This window comes from Triticum aestivum, chromosome 1B, assembly GCF_018294505.1.
Source record: "Triticum aestivum cultivar Chinese Spring chromosome 1B, IWGSC CS RefSeq v2.1, whole genome shotgun sequence".
Classification (NCBI taxonomy): Eukaryota; Viridiplantae; Streptophyta; class Magnoliopsida; order Poales; family Poaceae; genus Triticum; species Triticum aestivum.
The window spans coordinates 645733907-645756071 of NC_057795.1; the positions used below are offsets into that span (position 1 = coordinate 645733907).

At 50.2% G+C, this 22165-nt stretch overlaps 1 protein-coding gene across 1 annotated transcript; it reads left to right on the forward strand.

Moving 5' to 3' along the window:
• The first annotated feature begins 9972 nt into the window (after positions 1–9972).
• On the forward strand, positions 9973–19808 carry LOC123081350 (skin secretory protein xP2-like). The gene is given in 7 exon segments (XM_044504067.1): positions 9973–10106; positions 10244–10321; positions 10857–11780; positions 12297–12303; positions 12367–12924; positions 13031–13104; positions 19385–19808. Coding segments are annotated over 6 exon segments (1761 nt in total). The 3' UTR covers positions 13091–13104; positions 19385–19808.
• Positions 19809–22165: the final 2357 nt, after the last annotated feature.

Below are 22165 nucleotides of genomic sequence, written 5' to 3' on the forward strand. Positions count from 1 at the left end.
AAAAAAAACCAGAAAATTCCTTTTTTTTGTGTGATAGACAATTGTATGCGTGAAGAAATTTGGATTGTTTTAGTATTTGTTTTGATTTTTTCTGACCGGGTGCAGATGAGCCTGGGCACCGAATTGAATTTTCGATTTTGTTTTTGCTTTAGTAGCGTAATAAACATTGTAATGAAATAATTTACTTTTTGTGATTTTTTCATTTTTTTTTGTTTCAATTTGTCCGTGTTAATGGATTCCAGTGTTTCGGATTCACTCTCTACCAACTACCAACGCTCGATAGCACCTTAAAAGTTGTATTCTTTTAGAATAGAAAACAAGTGAGTTCATAAGAGAAGTGTTATACAAAGCATGGATGCATATGAACTCATTTTTATAATCTTAAAGCAAAATTACAATTGTACTTTGCGTCAATGTAGACAAAGCGGTGCGCGTGCCAGCTGCACGGCCTTGAACCATCTCTCTCGCGACAAACGGTGCTCGCATACATAACGTGCTCGTCGGCGCACAACTAATATTGCTGATGCGTTCTCGTCTTGTAATGAAGAGAAATTGATAGAGCTCCATTATGCGAGATCGGCCAAACCTTGCCATCATGCAGACAATTGGAAGGATGCTACATTGCTATATCTACCAACAAGGTGTTCCAATGTGGAAGTATCCAAGAGCAAAAGTGAATCATCATTCTTGATTAACACATGATTCACTATAACCAAGTAGTATTTATGATTGAAATCTTCTTTTGAAGTACATCCATATATGTACTAATGTTATGATCTTATATAGAGTACTAGTGACATTGTTTACATATAAAAGGAAAATTGGCTTTCACTTCACTAAGCGTGATGATGTATATTTGGGGTATTTCATATGGACAGACGAAAAGTGTTTTTGGCACTGGCATTCTTGCAAGATTGGCTTTATCAGCTACTCCCTCCGTTTCAAAATATAAGTCTTTTTAGAGATTCCAATAAGTGACTACATACGGAGCAAAATGAATGAATGTACACTCTAAAATATGTTCATATACATTCGTATGTAGTCCATAGTGATATCTTTAAAAAGACTAACATTTTGGAACGGAGGGAGTACAACAGAAGGATCACACTTTCTGTTATGAATATGTCAAACAAGTATGGGATGCTATTACAAGTAAGGATAAATTTCGTGACTTGGATAATTAAATCCAAAGCACAGCCACCTCTCAATCGACTGAATCTATCCAAATGGTTACCCGTTCTTCATTTGTAAGCAAAGGAAAAACAACAACCAAGTATTGCAAGCAAAACTAGCTAGCTCTAAGAGATACTAACAATTGATTCCATGAAAAGAATGGCATTCCTCTTGTTTTGCCAAAATTAGTATGCCGCTTTGCTAGCAGATTTTGGTTGCTTGCGTGCGGGGAGCGTTGGCAGATGAGCGGTGAGCGTAGCAAGGTGCATGCACGTTCATGCGAGTGACGCCCTTGATATCCTCAGGCTGTGTTTAAGCGTATAGATCATAATCAAACGACGAGTCACTCAAGTTGCAGACGAGTACACGTTCAGACGAGTATGTGCGCGTCCTACTGTACATACAGAAGAAAAAAAAAGTCCAGCTGGAAGCTTCAAGCACACGCACGGTTGCAGCTGTTGCATGCATGTGACGTGAGGAGTGCACTGGCCCGCCGCCCGCCGCTTGTACTCGCCTGCAAATGTATTTGTCAAACGTATTTCGTGGCAACTTCAGTTAGATAGGCGCCAGTGACTCATCGTGAGGCCATCATCATCCATAGACACGAGGATAGAGAGGCCGACACACACATGGACGGACGGGCGCCTAGGTGCGGCCGAGAACGCGCTCCAGTCACAGAGTTTCAGTTACCCGTTGCTGTGCTGTAAAGTGCTGCAACTTCACTGCAGAAAAGAACAACGAGTTGCTCGCGGATCGCCGGAGTCCCGCCTCCTCCGGTGGCCGCTCCTCTGTGCGACGTGAGGAAACGGAAGCAACCAGTAACCGAGCGAGCAAGGAGCGGGCGGCGAGATCGCGGGCTGGTCTGACCGAAACGGACGTGGCGCGCGTCACTGCGGCTGCACCGCCTCCAACACTCCCGTCGCGACAACGCTTGCTGATGCTACGTACAGCCCGGGGATGGAAGTGAACTGGCACCAGGGTGACCACGCCCAGTCACCAGTGTTTCGGATGCTTCATCGGTCTTTTTTTTTCGTTTCAAAATGTATCATTTTATTTCGTTGTCTACAGTGGCGAAGACAGGAATAATTTTCAGGTGTGGCGGAGTTTGTAAATAAATAACTTTACCTGGACATCTATAAGTTTCCCTTATCTACTCTGTAATCTCACAACTCTAGAAAGCTTACAATCCTTATCGCTTGTGTTTGTGCACGCAGCTCAAGACGGCAGCGGAGGTGCTCCGTGCGCCACGTCCCCGGCTCAAGACAGCAGAGGACGGAACGAGTGTGAGGGCGCCAGGGATTCTCCGGTGGCAATGACGAGCTTGGTGTTGTGGCCAAGCCAAGCGTCGTAGCCCGGCGTCGGGAGCGGAGCAGCTCTCGTGCCATGAGCAGCACGGCCTGCGCGTTCCGCGGCCCGTGGCAGCCGAGGGAAGAAGAGGCCATGGCAGTGCGATCATCGGGCTGCACAGAGGGGTGCATGGAGGGGTTCTGCTGCTCGTGGGCAACGGGGTTGGTGGCAGCAGCGGCCACAACATTGGCAGAGTGCTGGCGGGTCATCGTGGCCCACAGGCTCCATACGGGCGACGCGAGCTGCCCGGCGCTCGGCATGCACTTGAGGAGCGTTAGCGATGGTATTGGTCAAGCGGGAGCTGAAACTGAGCAGAAGAACAGCAACAAACCCCTACCTGGGGCGCCAAATGTCGGAATCAGGACTCCAGGGACCCAAGAGGTTCGAACTCTAGGGTGCGCTAGTTCCTACCGCCCTACTCTACCCTCACAACTTCACGGCGACACTACGGTAAGCTCGAGCTAAGATAGAGGAACAATGAACACGACAGTTACCCAGGTCCGGGCCACCTCGCAGTGTAAAACCTTACTCCTGCTTGTCTGGGATTGCTTTTTCTAGTTGCTAAATGAGTCGACGCCCTCTACGGCGGCACCTCGCCCTCTTCTTATACTGCCCCTGGTCCTCTTCCCCTAAAAACACAAGGCAGGAAGGGTTGCCACAACGGCCAGTTTGAAGGGGGACAAGGTCACAACTTATCATGACTAAAGGTGTTCTTCGCCTGCAAAAGACTCCTACCATGACGTGCTGGTGGGCTCGGGAATGACAACCGCCCTGGCACGCCCGTTGTCTTATTCATCTTGCACCGATCAGGCAACCTTTGGAGATTGCTTTGGGAGCTGGCCTCGCTCCCTTAGCACGAAAGAGGAAAGCCTCCTTATCGCTTGTCGCCTCGCGTGTCACCCACGTGAAGACTGTGGACCGCATGACCGGGCCTGGCGGCTCTTGACTTGTTTGACTCCACAAGGGCCTTGGGAGGAGACCTCGGGAGACAGCCTCGTGAGAGGGCCTCCCGAGGTTCCTGGCGACGCCTCCGATCTGCCTGAGGCGCTACTGACGTATGCCTCGCGGGGCGAGGGCCTATCGAGAATCTTGCTCATGAACCTTAGTTGTGGTCCACGCACCAGGCCGAAGGAATACAGGCCTGGGTACCCCCAGTCCCACGGGCCCAACCCATGGCATGGCATATTTTTTTAAAGGAGGATGACCCCAGGCCTCTGCATCTGGGAGATGCATACGACCATTTTATTGATTATTCTCGAGGACCTTACAAAGTATAACAACAATATGTCTGAATCCACCATCTTGGCAGCATCTGCCGCTACTCCTATCCAAATGATGAAGGTGTGCAAGGTGGGCCACATACCCATACCTCTCACCTGAGCCTAACATCTAAAGCCGGATGCCCCGACCGAGCCATCTGCTGGGTCCGGGGCTCAAACCGGTCTGACGCACTCACATGTGTCATCGGCGTCATCTTCCACTGGTCCATCTTCAGAGCAGATTGAGGTGACAACCTTGGCAGGTCCTCCACCATCGACGCCACCACGATACCAAACAACGACCTCCACCATGATGCCAGCCGACGACCTCCACCTACGCAAGTCCATCTCCAAGCAACATACGTAAATCCATGCTAGGGCAGGGTCGCACCACCGCCGTCGCCCACCACCCACAAGCGCCACCCAATCCCAAGGTTCCCAGAGCGGCACCTTCAAGAAGGGAACGGCGCCATGAGCGCTGCCGCTGCCCAACAGAGTTAGGGCTTTCGCCCGGGAGACCTACTGGAAGGTGAAGTGAGGAGATCAGTCCATACCGACGCCTCCAAGGGGGGAAACGGTGCCCTCAGGTGTCGCCGTCGGCGCGACCAGTCATGGCCGGCCAGGGATTTTGCCTGAACTAGATCTCCGCCACCAGCAGCACCTCCTGTACAGAACGGGGACCAAGAGGATACGTGGCCCGATCGACCAGGCTGGTCCGCACGCCGAACAGGGGAGGAAGGGAGGCGCCAGATCGCGCACACCGACCGCCGCAGAAGCTGCAGCCGGCCGCCAACGACTACAGGATCCCGCCGCCCTCACGGCCGGGACACTGGATCCACCACCCGCACGGCTGTTAGCCGGTCATGCCTTGCCAATGGAGCCGCGGCTCCAGATCCGGTGTTCCCCACACAGGAGCAGGTTAACCGAGACCCCGCCGCCATGTGATTAAGAAAATGTTTATTCAGTCTAATACATAAACTGGCCCATGGCACAACATATGATTAACTAGAAATTAGAAGGGGATTTCATGCATCTTCTTTATTTTTTATGTGTAGTCACATTAACCATTAACCCTTGAGCCGTCACCAGGTTGTGGTTAGGTGTGCATCCTCATCTACAATGTCTTATCCTAGTGGTGTGTTCCGGATCCCAAGTAATTGGCAGTGTCACATTTATCCCACAATAATACATATCAATCTAAGACTAATATATACCAAGTTACGATTGCATGTTATGATTAAAAATAAGTAATTTTATATGCATTATACCCATATCCATTCAAACTTCTATAGAAGTGAAACTGTGGAAGGCACTCACATTTTCATATGTGAAAAATGATATTAGCATAAAAGGCTTACCCGTTATGAACCTCAAAATATGCTCAATGTTTGGTTTTTTGGTTGGAAAGAAATGTGTGTTTGTTTCTTTTTTAGAGGAATATGTGTTTCTTTCTCTTCGCGGCGAGTCATAGAGTAGTGAATAGATCAGTAACCGTGGGATCTTGAACCAACGGCTGAGATGGGGAAGGTGAGATGCGAGTGCTTATCCTCCCATTTCCATGTCATGCCTTGATGAGTCACGTGAGCATAGGGGTGGTCGCGCCTAAGACCGCACAGGGATGATGGTGCGTGCCTATTCTGCCAAAATAATCCCATTGAATTCGAAGGTATTCCCTTAGTCATGGTTGCGCCACACCCTCAATGTCGCCTCGTGCTGCGGCCTCCTCCTCCATTCCTCGACTCGGCCAAGGCGACGGGGACCAAGATCTGGGGCAGCACGCCGCTATGACAGACTGCAGGAAGCCTCTCCGGTGGGCCCCTTTATGCACCATTATCGATGGGGTTCGCCGGCCAGGTGAGGATGTGAATTTCCCTCTTCCAGCTCTCATTCACCGGTGTGGCCACCATTGGCCAGATCTTCACTACCTTGGGTGCACTCTTTCCTAGCCGATTCCCGTGGGCCCATCAATTAGACCCGATATGTGCGCTCTATCATTTCTCCCATATAAATATACCACACCCAACCTTCTCACACCAGAACCCTAAATCAAACCGCGCAATAGTCCTCTTTTCTCCGCTAGCCGCCGCCAACCCTCTCTTCTCCCAACCCTTCCCTCTTCCTAGATCGAGCCTCACGCCATCGTGACAGGCCGACGGGAAGCCTCTCTGGAGGAGCCATCTATGCATCAGCGTCGATGGGGTTCGCCGACCAAATGAGGGTGCGGATCCCCCTTCTCATGCTATCAATCGTCGGCACGGCCACCATCAACCAGATCTTCACTACCTCTAGTATGCGTTCTCTCTCTCTCTCCTTCTTTCTCCTGGTCGCCCTTGGATCCCTCTCTTACTCCATCGTTTCTTGTTACACTGATAGGTGACCTCATCGCCGGTGCTTTCGACTATGGACATGCCCATCAAGCATAGCCTCCATGGCACCGCACACGCATGTCCTAGGAGGCACGCCATAAGCTAATTACCTTATTTGTGCTCCATTTGCAACCCAGAGGCATGCGTATGGGCCAAATGTTGTCCCACCAGGTATCGTGAGGGTGGGTACGTTCCACCACTCATGTACCTGATATCCATGAGTGCCATCAGTTAGGCCCGCCATGTGGGCCCTAGCATTTCTCCTGTATAAAAATACTACATCCATCCATCCCACGATGGAACCCTAAATCAATCCACATTCGACTCCTCTGTCCTCTCCTAGCTGCCACCAACCCTTCTCCCTTCTCCCAGCCTCTCCCTCTTCCCCAAATCGTCCTCCTACCATCATTCACCACCCCTCCACGAAGATGGTGCCGCATAGCCTCGACCATGTAGATCTGTTATCCGCTCATCCCTATCACCCTCACCCATCATCACCGCATCTCGCCTCGTCGCTCTTGCTGCCGAATCAACTGTGGGGACTACGATGGTGTGCCGCTTAGAGGCCAAGCCCTACTGGTCAGCTACTCGTGCGTCGCGACGGCCTCCTCCAGATCCACCCCTCTGCACGACCATGATTGACTCTGGTGAGATCCGACATCACTTTTGCCTCTCAACTCACAAGATAATCATAGGCCATGCCATGGCCAAAATCTCCCTCTCACCACCGTGATTTCTCTCTCGGCGTTCTTCCCGTACCATGTTCTGGGTTGTTCGTTCCTTCCTGCCGAGAGATCGATTCCGAGTTATTGTTGTTTTGTTTGCGGTGGTCATCTCTTTCGGTGTGCGTCTGTTTTTGTTTTGCCTGGAGCAGAGTTTATCTAATCTTCAGGTCGCCGGTGCTCCGTCTGGTTTTTGCTTGCTTTACTGTCTCATCTCACTGTTGGATTCATTTTACCAATCTTTCCCGGTTTGGTTGCCGGCCGCAAATTCTTTCCTTTTTCCCCACTCGGTGGCTGTTGTGACTGATTTCGGAGTTTCCTTTCAATTTTGTTCTCTTTTAGTAGAATTTCTGTTTGGTCTGACTTCGCAGCGGCAACATGATCATGGCGAAAGATTCATGCTTTTGCCCAATTGTTTCTGTACGGATTTCTGTCGAACAGATCTTCTAATGTTCGGGGTTCGCAATTCAATTTCTCAGTTTGTAGACATTGTTGCTTTTTGGAACTGATTTTGGTTTAGATAGAATTCTCGCGATGAGGGGTAGAATTTCTTTGCTATTTGTTTCAATATCTATCAGTGTTTGAAGTGGTTCTCATACTCGCTAACGTTGTCTGTGGATTGTCTGATTTTCATTTTCCATGCAGGTACCACAGGATCTACCCGGAATCCGTCCGAGTCCCCAATGGCAGCGGCAGCGGCATCGGAGCCACCAGGAAGCTAGCAGAACACGCTGTCACCCACACCAAGCATGCACAAGCGTGACGGCGCCCCAGCCGTGGATGCCGACAGGTCGAGCCTCACGTCCTACCTCGCCTGCACCTCGCTCAAGCAGCACGAGCCACAAGGGCGTCCGTCGTCCTCATCTGCTGCCATCATGAGGGACCACCAACTGTATAACGCCGTCGCCCTCTCCTCCCAGGGACTCAACCTCGGGGACGGGCTCTACAACTTGGCCACCCAAGCCTCCGAGCCATCCAACAGCCTCGGCGGAGCGGTCTACACCTTCGCCGCACAAGCTTCTCAGGCATACAACAGCCTAGGCAGCGGGATCTACAACCTCGCCGCCCAGGGCACCCAGGGAGGCGATCTCGGCGGCGGGCTCTACAAACTCGCCGCCCAGGCCACCCATGTAGCCGACCTCGGCGGCGGGCTCTACAACCTTGCCACCCAGGCCACCCGGGGAGGCGACCTCGGCAGCGGCGGCGGCGGCGATGTTGATACCGCCGCCGTCGAGGTCGCCTTCCTGAGTGACCTGGGCGGAAAGTTTGTAGAGCCCGCTGTCGAGGTTGGCTCCCTGGGTGGCCTGGTCTACGAGGTTGTAGAGACCGCCGCTGAGGTCGCCTCCCTGGGTGGCCTGGGCGGCGAGGTTGTAGAGCCCGCTGCCGAGGCTATTGAATGCCTGGGAGGCTTGTGCGGCGAAGGTGTAGACTACGCCGTTGAGGCTGCTGGATGGCTTGGAGGCTTGGGTGGCCAAGTTGTAGAGCCCGCCGCCGAGGTTGAGTTCCTGGGAGGAGTGCGCGGCGGTGTTGTACAACTGGTGGTCCCTCATGACGGCAGCAGATGAGTACGACGGACGCCATCGTGGTTGGTGCTACTCGAGCGAGACACGGGCGAGGTAGGACGTGAGGCTCGACCTGTCAACATCCACGGCCGTCGCGCCGTCGCGCTCGTGAGTGACGGCACGGGTTCTGCTGGCGTGTCGCCGGGCCATCCTAAGGATCAAGAAACGCCCGACGACGCAAGGCCAGGCCCAGTCGCGCGCGAAGGCGGAGAACCTGATGCGCCGCCGAGCACCCGCGGCCCGGTCATCCTCGACACCACGCAACAGAATCCTCATGCTGCCACCCTCTCGCCACTGCCACCTCGTGCCGCCACTCTCTCACAGCGCAGGTACGTACGCCACGCACCATTCTCTATCGAAGCCAGGTAAGGTAGCCACCATGAGACCTTCCCGTCGTCCACGGTGGCAGCGTCCCCACTCTGTCCATGTTGAGTTGCCTTGCGCCATCATGGTCGAGTCAATCCGGCCCTTCTGCCCGTGTGCTCGAGCCAGGGCCGGGCCCGGTCTCGTTTGCGTGGCGTTGCACCCCCCACCATTTTTAGAAATAGTGGCGCGTTTCTTTACTCAATTACACCTTTTGTATTCTTGCCCTTTATACGCCTGCAGTACAAGTAAGTAACGCCACACACATTAATCGGCACCTCATTATCTCCGGGATAGACATTGATAATCTGGGCGATCTCCAACATCGTCTGTGTTGTGTTGTGATCACTCTACATGCTAACAACAGTGTCTTTTTTTTGCGGGGTGCAAACAGCAATGTCTGTCCTGGCACTAATGCTATCAATAGTTTCCTTCTATTGTTTGTACTCCCTCCTTCCATCTATATAGGGCCTAATGCGTTTTTAAGACCGCCTTTGACTATTAACAAGATTAATAGTACATGACATGCACAATGTGAAAATTATATCATTGAAAGCTCCTTTCACACACGAATTTAACGGTTTGCTTTGCATAAGTTGCATGTCATATACTATTGCTGTAATATTTGGTCAAAGTTAGCATCGAAAAACGCATTAGGCCCTATATAGATGGAAGAAGGGAGTATATGTACGCGGTGCAGGCAAGAGGAACTACTGATATCACCGCTGAATTCGTATTAGGCTGGTCATAATAATAGTATTATGGTTAGTATCATGCATGCCAACTAGATAATTTTGATAAAGCGTCATAAAATTAAATGAAGAAAAAAACATTAAGTATTATATTGTGATACCGCATTATAATAAATACTATGCTAGCAATAAATAAGATACTACACAAAACTGATACTAATATATGATATTATGGGAGGCAGTATCGTACCCTGGTATCATATGCATTCTAGTATATGATCCTCCCAGTAGTAGAGATTTGACCGCATTAGTGGCATTAATTAGTCTGATTGCTTGTGCATATCCAACCATCCATCTATCCATCTGTAGAGTAGAGGTCTCCTTTTATATATATGCGGTGTACTTGTACTAGCTGCGCAGGCTACATCCCATAGACATTGTTCAGTTTCGGTCGTGTCTGTCCTCCTTGCTTGCTGACGATGCCGAACATGACGGTGACCAGATCATCTCCGGAGGACCCTCATGTCACTGCCGGCGAGCAGCAGCAGCCGCAGCTGCAAGCGGCGGACAAGGCACCTCGCACCACCGAGGAGGAGCCAGCGGATTTTATCAATCTTTCCCGGTATGGTTGCCTGTCTCGTCTCACAGCTGGATTTTACCAATCTTTCTCATCTCACTGCCTCAAATTCTTTTCTTTCCCCACTCGACGACTGTTGTGACTGGTTGCAGAGTTTTCACTTCGATTTTGTTCTGTATTAGGATTTCTGTTTGGTCTGTCATGCCGGAAGATTCATGCTTTCAGCCGATTGTTTCCATGTGGTCGCTGCAGGCAGTTCCGTGTGTGCTTTTTTGTGCGGATTTCCGTCGAGCAGATCTTCGAGTGCTCGGGTTTTGCACTTCGGTTCTGCAGTTTGTAGACGTGGTTGCATTTTAGAACTAATTTTGGTTTTGGCTCCTTTGGTTTGTAGAAATTTTATAGGAATTCTATAGGATAGGATTTGCAAAGTTAAAATTCCTTTCAAGCCCTTTGGTTTGTAGAAATGAATTCCTATTCCTATATAGTTTAGGAATCCTTCACATTCTGGAAAAAAAATAGCTTAGATTCAATGAAAATTTTTCTTATCCTATAATTCAAATGACATCTCTTTCTCTATAGAAATTGAGATGCATGTCATCTCACTTTTTATGAATTTCCTATTTCTATAACATTCTTATCCTATGAACCAAAGGAGGCCTTACAGTTCTCGCGATGAGGGGAAGAAGTTTTTGCTGTTGGTTTCATTTGTATCCCAAGTGCCTGACTTGGTTCTCGCGCAATCCAAATCTCTGGCTAACATCGTATCTGGATTGTCTGATCTCGTTTTCCGTGCAGGATCAACCCGGAATACGCTCCAGTCCCCAATGGCATCGACAACGGCAGTGGCAGCGCCGCCATCAGGAAGCAAGCAGAACCCGCACCGTCACCCACACCAAGCATGGACGACCGCGATGACGCCCCGGCCGTGGACGCCGACAGCTCGAGCCTCGCGTCCTACCTCGCCCGCGCCTCGCTCGAGCAGCGCCGGCCAGGAGGGCGTCCGGCGTCCTCATCCGCTGCTATCGTGAGCGACCACCAGCTGCACAACGCCGCCGCGCACTCCTCGCAGGGACTCAACCTCGGCGGCGGGCTCTACAACTTGGCCACACAAGCCTCTGAGGCATCCAACAGCCACGATGGCAGGCTCTACAACCTCGCCGCCCAGGCTACCTAGTGAGCCGACCTCGGCGGCGGCGGGCTCTACAACCTCACCGCCCAGGCCACCCAGGGAACCGACCTCGGTGGCGGCAGCAGCAGCAGCTGCTGCATCACCATCGCCGCGCCGGAAGACCCCACTCCGCTCAAGTGGGGCCGCAAGAAGCGCTCGTGCGCCCGCCGCGAGCCGCACGCGCCCACGTCCGCTCCCGTTCCTGCCCCCGCACCGGTGTCTACTCCCGCGCCAGCACCGGTGCCCACTTCCACCTCCGCGCCTGAGCCCGAGCTGATCCCCGCTCTGGCGCATTGTCGGGCCATCTTAAGGCTGAAGAAACGCCCGGCGGCGCAAGGCCAGGCCCAGCCACGCGCGGAGGCGGAGAAGCTGATGCCGCCGCCGAGCGCCCGCGGCCCCGTCATCCTCGACACCTCGCCACACACTCCTCGCGCCGCCACCGTCTCGCCATGGCCACCTCACGCCGCCACCCTCTCGCCACTGCCACCTCGCGCCGCCACCCTCTTGCAGCACAGGTACGCACGCCACGCCCCATTCTGTGTCGACGCCAGGTAAGATAGCCACCATGGGACCCGCTCGTCATCCATGGCGGCAGTGTCCCCACTCCGTATGTGTTGTGCCGTCTCGGTCGGGCCGGGCCAGTCAGGTCTGAGCAGCAGCTGCCCGTGGGCTCGGGTCAGGGCCGGGCCGTGTCTTGCTTGCGTGGCGTAGTGGGCCCCCTCCATTTTTCAGAAATAGTGGCGCCATTTCTTTACTCAATTACACCATTTGTATTCTTGCCCTTTATACGCCAGCAGTACAACAAAGTAAGTAACGCCACACGCATTAATCGGCACCTCATTATCTCCGGGATAGATACTGATAATCTGGGCGATCACTCTACACGCAAACAACAATGTATATCCTGGCACTAATGCCATTAATAGTTTCCTTCTATTGTATGTATACGGGGTGCTGGCCAGAGGAACTGCTGATATCACCGCTAAATCGGCATTAGTAGTAGAGATTTGATGCATGCATTAGTGGCATTAGTGTGCATATCCAACCATCTATACATCCATCTGTAGAGTAGAGGTCTCCGTTTATATGCGGTGTACTGCGTGTACTTGTAGTCGCTGGGCAGGCTAGATCGCATAGGCATTGCTCAGTTTTCGTCGTGTCCGTCGTCCTTGCTTACCGATGATGCCGAAAATGATGGTGACCAGATCATCTGCGGAGGACCCTCATGCCGCTGCCGGCGAGCAGCAGCAAGCGGCGGACAAGGCGCCTCGCACCGCCGAGCAGGAGCCGGTGCCCAAGGTGCATGAGCCTAAGCCGCCACCGCAGCAGCCGAGGCGGAAGCCGTACCGTCAGGCGGCGGACAAGGCGGCTCACGCCACCAGCAACGGCGAGCAGGAGCCGGCGCCCAAGGTGCAGCCTAGGCAGCCAACGCCGCAGAGGCAGCAGCCACCGCGCCAGGCGTCAATGAAGGAGAAGGGCAAGGCGCCGATGGTGCAGGAGCCCCCCGCGGTGGCGCCGCACGTCGCGCAGAGGGCGGCCGCCGCCGTGGCGGCGGCGGCCCGGCCGCCCGCGCCGTTCGTCGCGACCCAGCTCACCCGCAGGGAGAAGGAGGAGGACTGGTTCGCGATGACCTGCGGCAGGCTGCCCTACCGCCCCATGCAGCGCCGCCCCAAGGCTGTCGAGGACAAGCTCCAGGTACGCCACACACCGCCATTCTTTTTTGTCTGTCTTCCATGCATGCATTCGTCTCGGTGTTACTACGAGCGGTAAGGCTGACACGATCGACGATGTGTTGGCGCAGAAAATGTCCCCGGGGCAGACGCTGCCTGAGGTGACCAGGGCAGGTACATGGTGCACGTGAAGAAGCAAAAGAAGGTACCACTCCATCTCCTGCCACTGCACATTCTTTTTACCAGCCAATTTTATTTTTACTTACATTTACACCGCACCGTCATTTCGTCATTAAAACAATGTCATTAGTTTTTATATGATTATTTAGACTTTTCATATATTTGGATGATACTTATGAGGATTAGTGCTATGGGTATGTCTAGAACTCAGTCAACTTAGACTTCGTGAAGTCTAAGTCACCTGATGTCAACTTCGTGCAAATGCCCCGATCGATTTCCTTGTCACTCATTCGTTTTCCTTTGGGCTTGTTTAACATGTACTGGGCCTTCTTTTTGTCTTTTTTTCTTCTTTTCTTAGGTGGGCTGCTTTTCTCCTCCGTTTTGTTCTCCCAAATTGCTTGTCTCGTTTTGGGATTATTTTTTCTTGCCTGTATGTGGGCAGCCTCCTATTTTTTTTTGTTGTCTTTCTTTTAGATTGTTTTTTTCTTTTGTTTGTATTTGGGCTGCCAAATATATGGGTGTTTGTGTCAGCTCTCCCAGCCGATTGGCACTGTAGTATGTCTCAAACAAACATAATGCATACAAAAAGTGTAGTTGTTCTAAAAAAAATAGTGTGTTTGTATTTCTTTAAGCACATATTTTTGACACAAAAAATAAGAAAAATAAATTAAGAAAAAATGTGTGGTCCATGTGTGCGCCAAGTCGAGTGGCATTATTTTTTAGATAAATATCCAAAACATCACTAATTGAGAAAAGAAACAATAACACAAATCCAAAATGCAAAAATAAATAGAAAGAAAAACAGAAACTACAAAATCAAAAATGAAAAATTGAAAATAAATTCACATACTGGAGTCTGGGTCTAATGCCTTCCCGACGCCTTAGCCGCTCGAACCGAGACTAATGCTCACATTAGTCACAGTTCGTGATGATTCGTGATGCAACCGGGACTAATGTGTATATTGAGTTTGGACGAAAGTCCCTGTTTTCTACTAATGCCTCTAGAAAGATGTTGAGCCTGGGTCCACGTTCCAGAGACTTCAAACAGGAAAAAAAGAGCAACACACCGTCTATAGATACTCCATTCCATCACAACAAACATTTATGTGTTCCTGGATGTAGACAAAAGTAACTGTTTCAGCTTTATCTGCTCTTTTTTCACAAAACAAATTAGTTTTTTGTTCTGGTCCCTTGGGTCAAAAATCTTTTCGATGCAAAAAAATAGTATATGATTTTTAAAAAATAACAAAAGGACCAAAATATCTTGCAAACTGCCCACTCCCTGCTGCGAGAAAATAATAAAGCTAGTTGTGAGATCAGTTGTGTGGCTATAGTTGGACATGCTTCTCTGTTGTCGCCGCCCCCCTCCGACAAAACAAGGACGCTTACAAAATGCAACCAGGTTAGAAGACATGTAGTTGCGTGCCTATTCTGCGACATGCAACTGGCCCCTCACCTTATCCGAGAAAAAAACAAAAAGGTCGTGTTGCAACCAAGTTAGAAGACATGTAGTTGCGACCATGTTGGAAGACATGCAATTGCATGACTACATTTAAGCATGCAAGTGCCCCCTCCCCCCCGGCACATCCCGTCACCCCCTCCAACAAAACAACGGAAGCCGCTTACAGTTGCAACCAAGTTAGAAGACATGCAGTTGCGTGCCTAGCACGGGACATGAAACTGGCCCCTCTCCTTATCCGACAAAAAAAAATCGAGTTGCGACCATGTTGGAAGACATGCAACTGGCCCCTCTCCTTGCCCAATAGAAGAAAAAGTGTCGTTACGACCAAAGTTAGAAGACATGCAATTGCATGACTACATTTGAGTATGCAAGTGCCCCCCTCTCTTGACCAATTGCAACCAACTTAGAAGATATGCAGTTGCGTGCCTAGTGTGGGACATGCAAACTGGTCCCTCTCGTCGTCCAACAAAAACAAAAGACGGGTTGCAACCAAGTTTGAAGACATGTCGTTGTGACCATGTTGGAAGACATGCAATTGCATGACTACAATTAGGGCCCCCACTCACTTTTCGCTGCCATCTCCGACAAAACAAAGGCACTTACAAAAATGCAACTTGGTTAGAAAAGACATGTAGTTCTATGCCTATTCTGCGACATGCAACTGGCCTCTCACCTCATCCGACAAAAAAAAGATCGAGTTGCAGCCAAGTTATAAGACATGCAGTTGTGACCATGCTCAAAGACATGCAGTTGCATGCCTGGTGTGGGCCATGCAACTGGACCCTCACTCTCTCTCTCTCTCTCTGAGAAAACAAAGGTCCCCAGTTGCGACCAAGTTAGGAGACATTTAATTGCATGCCTAATGTGGGACATGCAACTAGCGCCTGTTCCCGTACAACAAAAAAATGGAAGTCAAGTTGCAACCAAGTTATAAGACTTGCAGTTGCGACCAAGGTAGAAGACATGTAATTGCATGCCTAGCGTGGGACATGCAACTGGGCACCATATCTCTCGACGCCACCCCTTTCGACAAAACAAAGCCCCCCTGACTAGACTTGTTGTTGCAGTTGGGGCGACACTTGCAATTGCGGCCTATTGGGAGACATGCAACTCACCCCTGACCAGATAAAACACCATATAGTTGCAGTTGTGTCGAAGAATGGAGTTGCAATCGGGGACGACACTTGAAGTTGCGGCCTAGTGGGGGACATGCAACTCACCCCTGACTAGGGGAGGCACTTGCAGTTGTGACCTCGTGGAAGACATGCAACCCACCACTACCAGACAAAACACTACATAGTTGTACTTGTGTCGAAGACATGCAGACACCTGCAGTTGCGACCTAGCGAGAGACATGCATATCACCCCTGACTGAACAGAACACAACATAGTTACAGTTGCGTCGAAGACATGCAGTTGCGGGCGGGGTGACACTTGCAGTTGCAGCCTAGTGGGAGACATACAACTCACCCCTAACCAGGGGCGACACTTGCAGTTGCGGCCTTGTGGGAGACATGCAACTCACCGCTATCAGAAAAAACACCACATAGTTGTAGTTGTGTCAAAGACATGCAGTTGTAGTCGGGGGCAACACTTGTAGTTGCAACCTAGTGCGAGACATGCAACTCACCCCTGACTGGACAAAATACCACATAGTTGCAGTTGCGTCGGAGACATGCAATTGCAGCCAGGCCGACACTTGCAATTGCGGTCTAGTGGGAGACATGCAACTCGCCCTTGACCAGAAAAAACACCACATAGTTGCAGTTGTGTCGAGGACATGTAGTTGCAGTCAGGGGTGACACTTGCAGTTGCGTCCTCATGGGAGACATGCAACTCACCACTACCAGACAAAACATCACATAGTTGTACTTTTGTTGAAGACATGCAGTTGTTGTCGGGGCGACAGTTTCAACTGTGGCCTAGTGGGAGACATGCAACTCACCCCCGACCGAACAAAACATCACATAGTTACAGTTGTGTCAAAGACATGTAGTTGCAACCGGAGGAAGGGGCATCTAAAATTGCAACGTAGTGGCATACATGCAACTGCAACCTTTCCCTAACAACACATCACCGAGTTGCAATTGGGAGTGACAATTGCAGTTGTCGGGGCATGACAATTGCAGTTGTGTGCCTAGTGATAGACATGCCACCACCATTCTATCGACAAAACACCACTTAATTGAAGTCGCGTTCAGAACATGCAGTTGAAGTTGGAGCGACACTTTGAAGTTCATTCCTATTGGCGAGCATGCAAAAGGCCCTATTCCCCTAATAAAACACCACAACCTTACGGTCTATGTAATAATATAATTTCTAGTTGACTAGAGAGTAAAAAAAATAGGCAACAACGTACTAGGCCATCAACACAACACACATGTCAACCACACACAAAACTTGATGTGCAAAATCCATAGCTACCAAAAAGAATGAGATCTAACTAATTCTCTATCAATCGAGAAAATGACAAATAAAAAATAGCCCAAGAAAAAAAGAAGATGAAAAAATGAAAAATGAAAAAAGAAAAAATAATAAATGAAATGAAAATAAAAAGCAAGAAAATGAAATAAAAAAATAAGGGCAACAAACACCCGCTGACTCAAAATCACCCAGAAAAACAGGATAAAGAGGACAAAAAGACTGCACTGCAAAAATAACCAGGATGTAACATAAGAAGCCTACAACCTTATCCCACCCGTGCTAAAAAAGAGAGAAGACGGCTTATGATGCCTAGCTGCACTGCTCGCACGACGGAACTAAGTGTTACGTGACCAAATCCAAGAATTGCAATATGTTTTTGTCAGACGGCGTATGACGTGAATGAGATATATTATTTTTCATAAAATTAGAATAATATGCAACAGAAAAACTGATAATAAAATAAAGAAACAAGGAAAAAATATTACGAGAAAAGATGAAGAAAAACAAAACTATAAAAGAGAAAAGGACAAACAAGTGAATCAAGGAAAATGCCACATCAAAATGCCAAATAACCCAGCAAAAGAAACTAACAAAAAATGGAGACGAGTAAAAAAAAAGGCTGGATTGCTTGGTTTCGAATGTAGCCAGGTGAAAGAGACACACTGGAATGGGGGGATGTGGAAGATGCCAAGCCCACCACGCATACCTGCACCTTTCACAAAAAAAGAAACAAAGAAAAAGCACTAAACAGGCCGACTGTATTCCTGCACGGGCCTATTTCACAACAAACAAACAGCATGCACCGATCCTCAAAAAAAACAGCATGCACAGATTTTGAAGCCCCTAGTGATCTAACGCGAGGTCTCCGTCGCTTCTCTCTCGAGAAGGACTCCGGATCCAGGGCGGCGGCCTTGGCGGCGAGGCGGCGCCGTCTCCGGCTGGCGGCGTGCGCGGGTGGTGCGGGCCGGCTTCCTCGGCTGCTTGGGCGGCGAGGAGCAGGCGGATTGCGGCCGTGGGGCGGCGAGGTCATCCTCCCTCCGCTCCAGATCTGAAGGTCCGGCTCTCCTCTCCCCTATCTGCTCTCTGCCTCCGCTGGCTTGGTCGATTTGGGGCCTCTGGCCGCTGGATCCGGTGCCGGCGGGGTGCACCCCAAACTGGTGCTGTGGGTCGAGCCCGGGGGAACCCCCTCTTTGGTCTTCTCCAGTACGGCGGCGGCGGCGCCTTTTGGCGTCGTTCTACTCCCTGGAGTTGCCGTTGTGGGCTCCTCTCCACACCCCGGCCAAGGCTCCCGGGCGAAAGCTCGAATCCCTGTTGGATGGGCAGCGGCGGCGCCAGGTGCGTCGTGCCCTTCTTGGAGGCGCCGCCTAGGGAAGATTGGCGCTTTGGGGTTGTGTGCAGCAGCTGGTAGGTGGGCGGCTGGTGTCCATCGAGTCCCTGTGGCTCGGTAGCTCCTTCACTCCGGCAACTCTTCCGGCGGCTTACCCTCTACGATTGGCCGCCTTCGGTGTCTGCGGTGTTGCTGTTGTGTGTGCTCCGACCTGTGGTCGTGCTCCGTGGCGGGCCCAGTCTCAAGACCAACCTTTGCTCAAGCTCTCGGGTGAGCGTCTCTTCATTCGACGGTGCGGCGCCTTCGAGCCTAGGCGAGGGGAAGGGATCCCTTTCGATGTTAGAGAGGGCAAGTGTTTGGATCATCTCATCTGCTGGTTTCCTCCCTGTGTTCGATTCCTTGCCGGTGCTCCTCGAGGCTGCACTTGTAGCCATATTGGTGCCTTGTTGTAGTGGGGCTTATCCTCAACTAGCAGTTCTTCATAGTTCATCTTCTGTTTGCTGGTTGTTGGAGTAGCGTTGTAAGCTGTTCTTACAGCCCCCTTGTATCGTTTGGCCGATGTGGTGTGGTGTTCTTGTTTCTTGTATTCCTGGCCGGTTGATGGCTTTGTTAATTCAAAGCCGGGCTCTTCTTGAGCCTTCGTTCTAAAAAAAAATCTAACGCGGGGGGTAGGGGGTCGACTGAGACTTCATAAAAAATCAGTCGACTGATTTTTAGCCCTTCGGTTAGTGCTATACTATACGTCGATGATTGGATACTTATTTGTATAGAACTGGGAGGGTTTGGGGGAGAAGGGAAAGAAGTCATCGGCTTTCTATTTATCGTCGTCCTAGCCGATGTGACGTGGGCCCGGACCATTGTTGACTGTGCATGCGAGCTCGGGCTGGCCTGTCTATGTGGCTGGCTGCCGACGTGCAGGTGTGTCCAGTACTGAGATTTTGTCATGTCTACACAGGGCCAGCCGTCGTGGAGGTCTTGGTAGCCAGGCCCCGTTGCATGTTTCTATTTCAGATTTTTTTCTTGGGGGGGGGGGGGTGTTTCCGTTTCTCTCTTTCAGTAGCCAAGCTTGATAATCTTTGTGTTGTTTTGCAGCGCCCCGGCCTGCGAGCAATGGCGGAGGAGGACGCCGTGAGCTCCAAGAGGCACGACTCCGACGATGACGCGGCGGGAGAAAAAAACCATTTCGGTGTCGCTGATGTAGAGGACTGTGGTAGCCGGAGGAAGAGGGGTTGATGGCAGCAGTAGATTCATGGGCATTCAATGAGCGTCAGTCGAAACAAAAAAAACAAAAAAGAACTCTAGCCGGCATTCGGCTCTTTTCCTTTTCTTAAGACTTTTGTTCGTTCGTGTCGTCGATGACAGACGGTTCGTTGGTTTACAATTGTCGGTCGAAGCCCGTCGCCGCTGTTTCCACACCTCCGTGGTGGGGGCCGGGGTGGCGGCGGGCTGTGCATAGTACCAGACTTGGGTCCAGACTTGCATAGCCTGGGGAAGAGCTTGGAAGAGGAAACAAACCTTTTCGCTCCGTTTCATCGTTGTTGTTCCGTTTGCATCGTTTTGCTTCTTCTTGGTTGAACTTTGCACTGCCGGTTTTGTGCTTTGTGGGCGTTGTCTCCTGCCGATAGCCGCCATGGATTTCTGTTTTGCAGGGACTGTTTGCCTCACTTGGGCAAGCGAGATTCTCACGTGGATGGATGAGATATGGTGATGGGATATGGGCGCTGCTGGAGGCAAAATTGTGCTAACTTGGCGATGAGCTTTGCCACAATGCCACACCTGCAGCTACATGACTGAAATCAGGGTACGCTCTTTGCCACACCATGGCTCTAAGATTTACTGCAAGTGCTTAGTAGAGCGGCATCCATTTCGATTAGTTTGAGCCGGAGCGAGCCTCTCATTCCTTTTCCGTGCATGTGATAGCAGTGCAAGTCGGAGAGACGAGACCTTTTCTAAAATATGCTCCAACTCTCGTGGCGTTCTACGTATTAGGGTATATTTGGCACTTTGGTTAGAGAACAAGTAGAGTGCAATGGATTTAGTGTGTTGGTATTTAACGCTTGAAATTGAATTGGGCGCCACTCGATTCCTACGAAAAAGAGGAAGGCGAGGCACCTAGCTAGGCGGCGGCGACCCCAATGAGGCCATGCCAAGAACAGTGCCGGAGACAAGGGATGGCGTGGCTGTCTGTAGTGTCGCCGTGGAAGCGAGGCGGAATGTTGAAAGGTGTTGGTAGAAGGGGGAAGGGGGTGTTCATACATGGTGGGCTACCGAGGCGATAGGGCAGCGCGACACCAGCCACTAATGGTGGGTGTGCGGGGGGGGGGGGGGGGGGGGACTACAATGGTGAGGCTGCCAAAATGAGAGAGCAGCTGCCTCACTAGGGCGGTGGCAAATACGACATCGACAAACAAAGTCGCAGGGAGTGAGAAATCAGGATGGTGAGTAGCGACTATAGCCAGCAGCAGCGAGAAGTACATGTGTACAGATTGAATCTAGTTGCCTTCCTTTCCCAAAACAAGAGATATATCCATACCCAAAATTTCAGTAATCCAAAGAATTGGTTTATCTGCTTGCTATATATGTCGATATTAGTGAATTTTTTTGGCAATAATTTGTGTACTTGTTAGTTCCTACTAATGCTCATTGTGCATTTTTGTAACCATTTTTGGGTGTCCATTCTTTAAATTGCTTTGAATTGTAGTTGGTACTTAGACAAGAAACATTGTAATAATGGAAGTTGGTACATACACAAGCTGCTGAAATTACCGGTCATTGTTGAGATTAAACATGCATGGGAGAGACTAGCATACCTTTGTTCCCTGCATGGTGGCTCATTCAAACCAATTGCTTTATCCCCTCTTCTAGTTATTTTTTACTCCTATAAAGAAAACAAAACAAAACATAAAATACGAGTAACATTTTTTTGCAAAGCGTGAGACGCACATACTCCCAAAGTAAATCAGGTCTATTACATGGAACCGGTGTTGTATTCTTAAGTTGAACAAGAACAATAACATGAAACGAAAATTATAGGAAGGCAAGACATGTACGTAAAAATATGAACATTCTTACAAAAATTCACAAGAGCAAATGGAGGGATCATTAAACAAACCCAACATATGCAACAAAATGATATTCTAACCTCAAAGTTACCCACAAAAGAGATCCCAATGCGAGAACAAATACTAGGTGGTAGTGAGCATTATATATTGCATGAAAGGTGATCGGACATTATCGTTATTCATTATGAACCAACCTCCCAAATGATATGGTTGTGGCCGACGAGAGGTCGCTGAGGAGGCAACCGAGATCCTCCCTGCCGGTAGATCTGGCCGTCGTTGTCCACTAGGCCAAGGTCCGGAGTGGCCATCCCGCGCACGGCCACAAAAGAGACTCCAATGCGAGAAAAAATACTAGGTGGTAGTGAGCATTATCTATTGCACAAAAGGTAATCGGAAATTATACTTATTTATTATGAACCAACCTCCAAATGATATTGTTGTGGCCGACGAGAGGTCGCCGAGGAGGCAACCAAGATCCTCCCTGCCAGTAGATCTCGTCGTCGCTGTCCACTAGGACAAGATCCGAAGTGGCCATCCCACGCACGGCCACAAAAGAGATCCCAAAGCGAGAACAAATACTAGGCGGTAGTGAGCATTATCTACTGCACAATAGGTAATCAAAAAATTTCATTATTCATTATGAACCAACTTTTCAAATGATATGGTTGTGGCCGACGAGAGTTCGCCGAGGAGGCAACCGAGATCCTCTCTGCCGGTAGATCTGGTCGTCATTGTCCACTAGGCCAAGATCCGAAGTGGCCATCACGCGCACGGCCACAAAAGAGATCCCAATGCGAGAACAAATACTAGG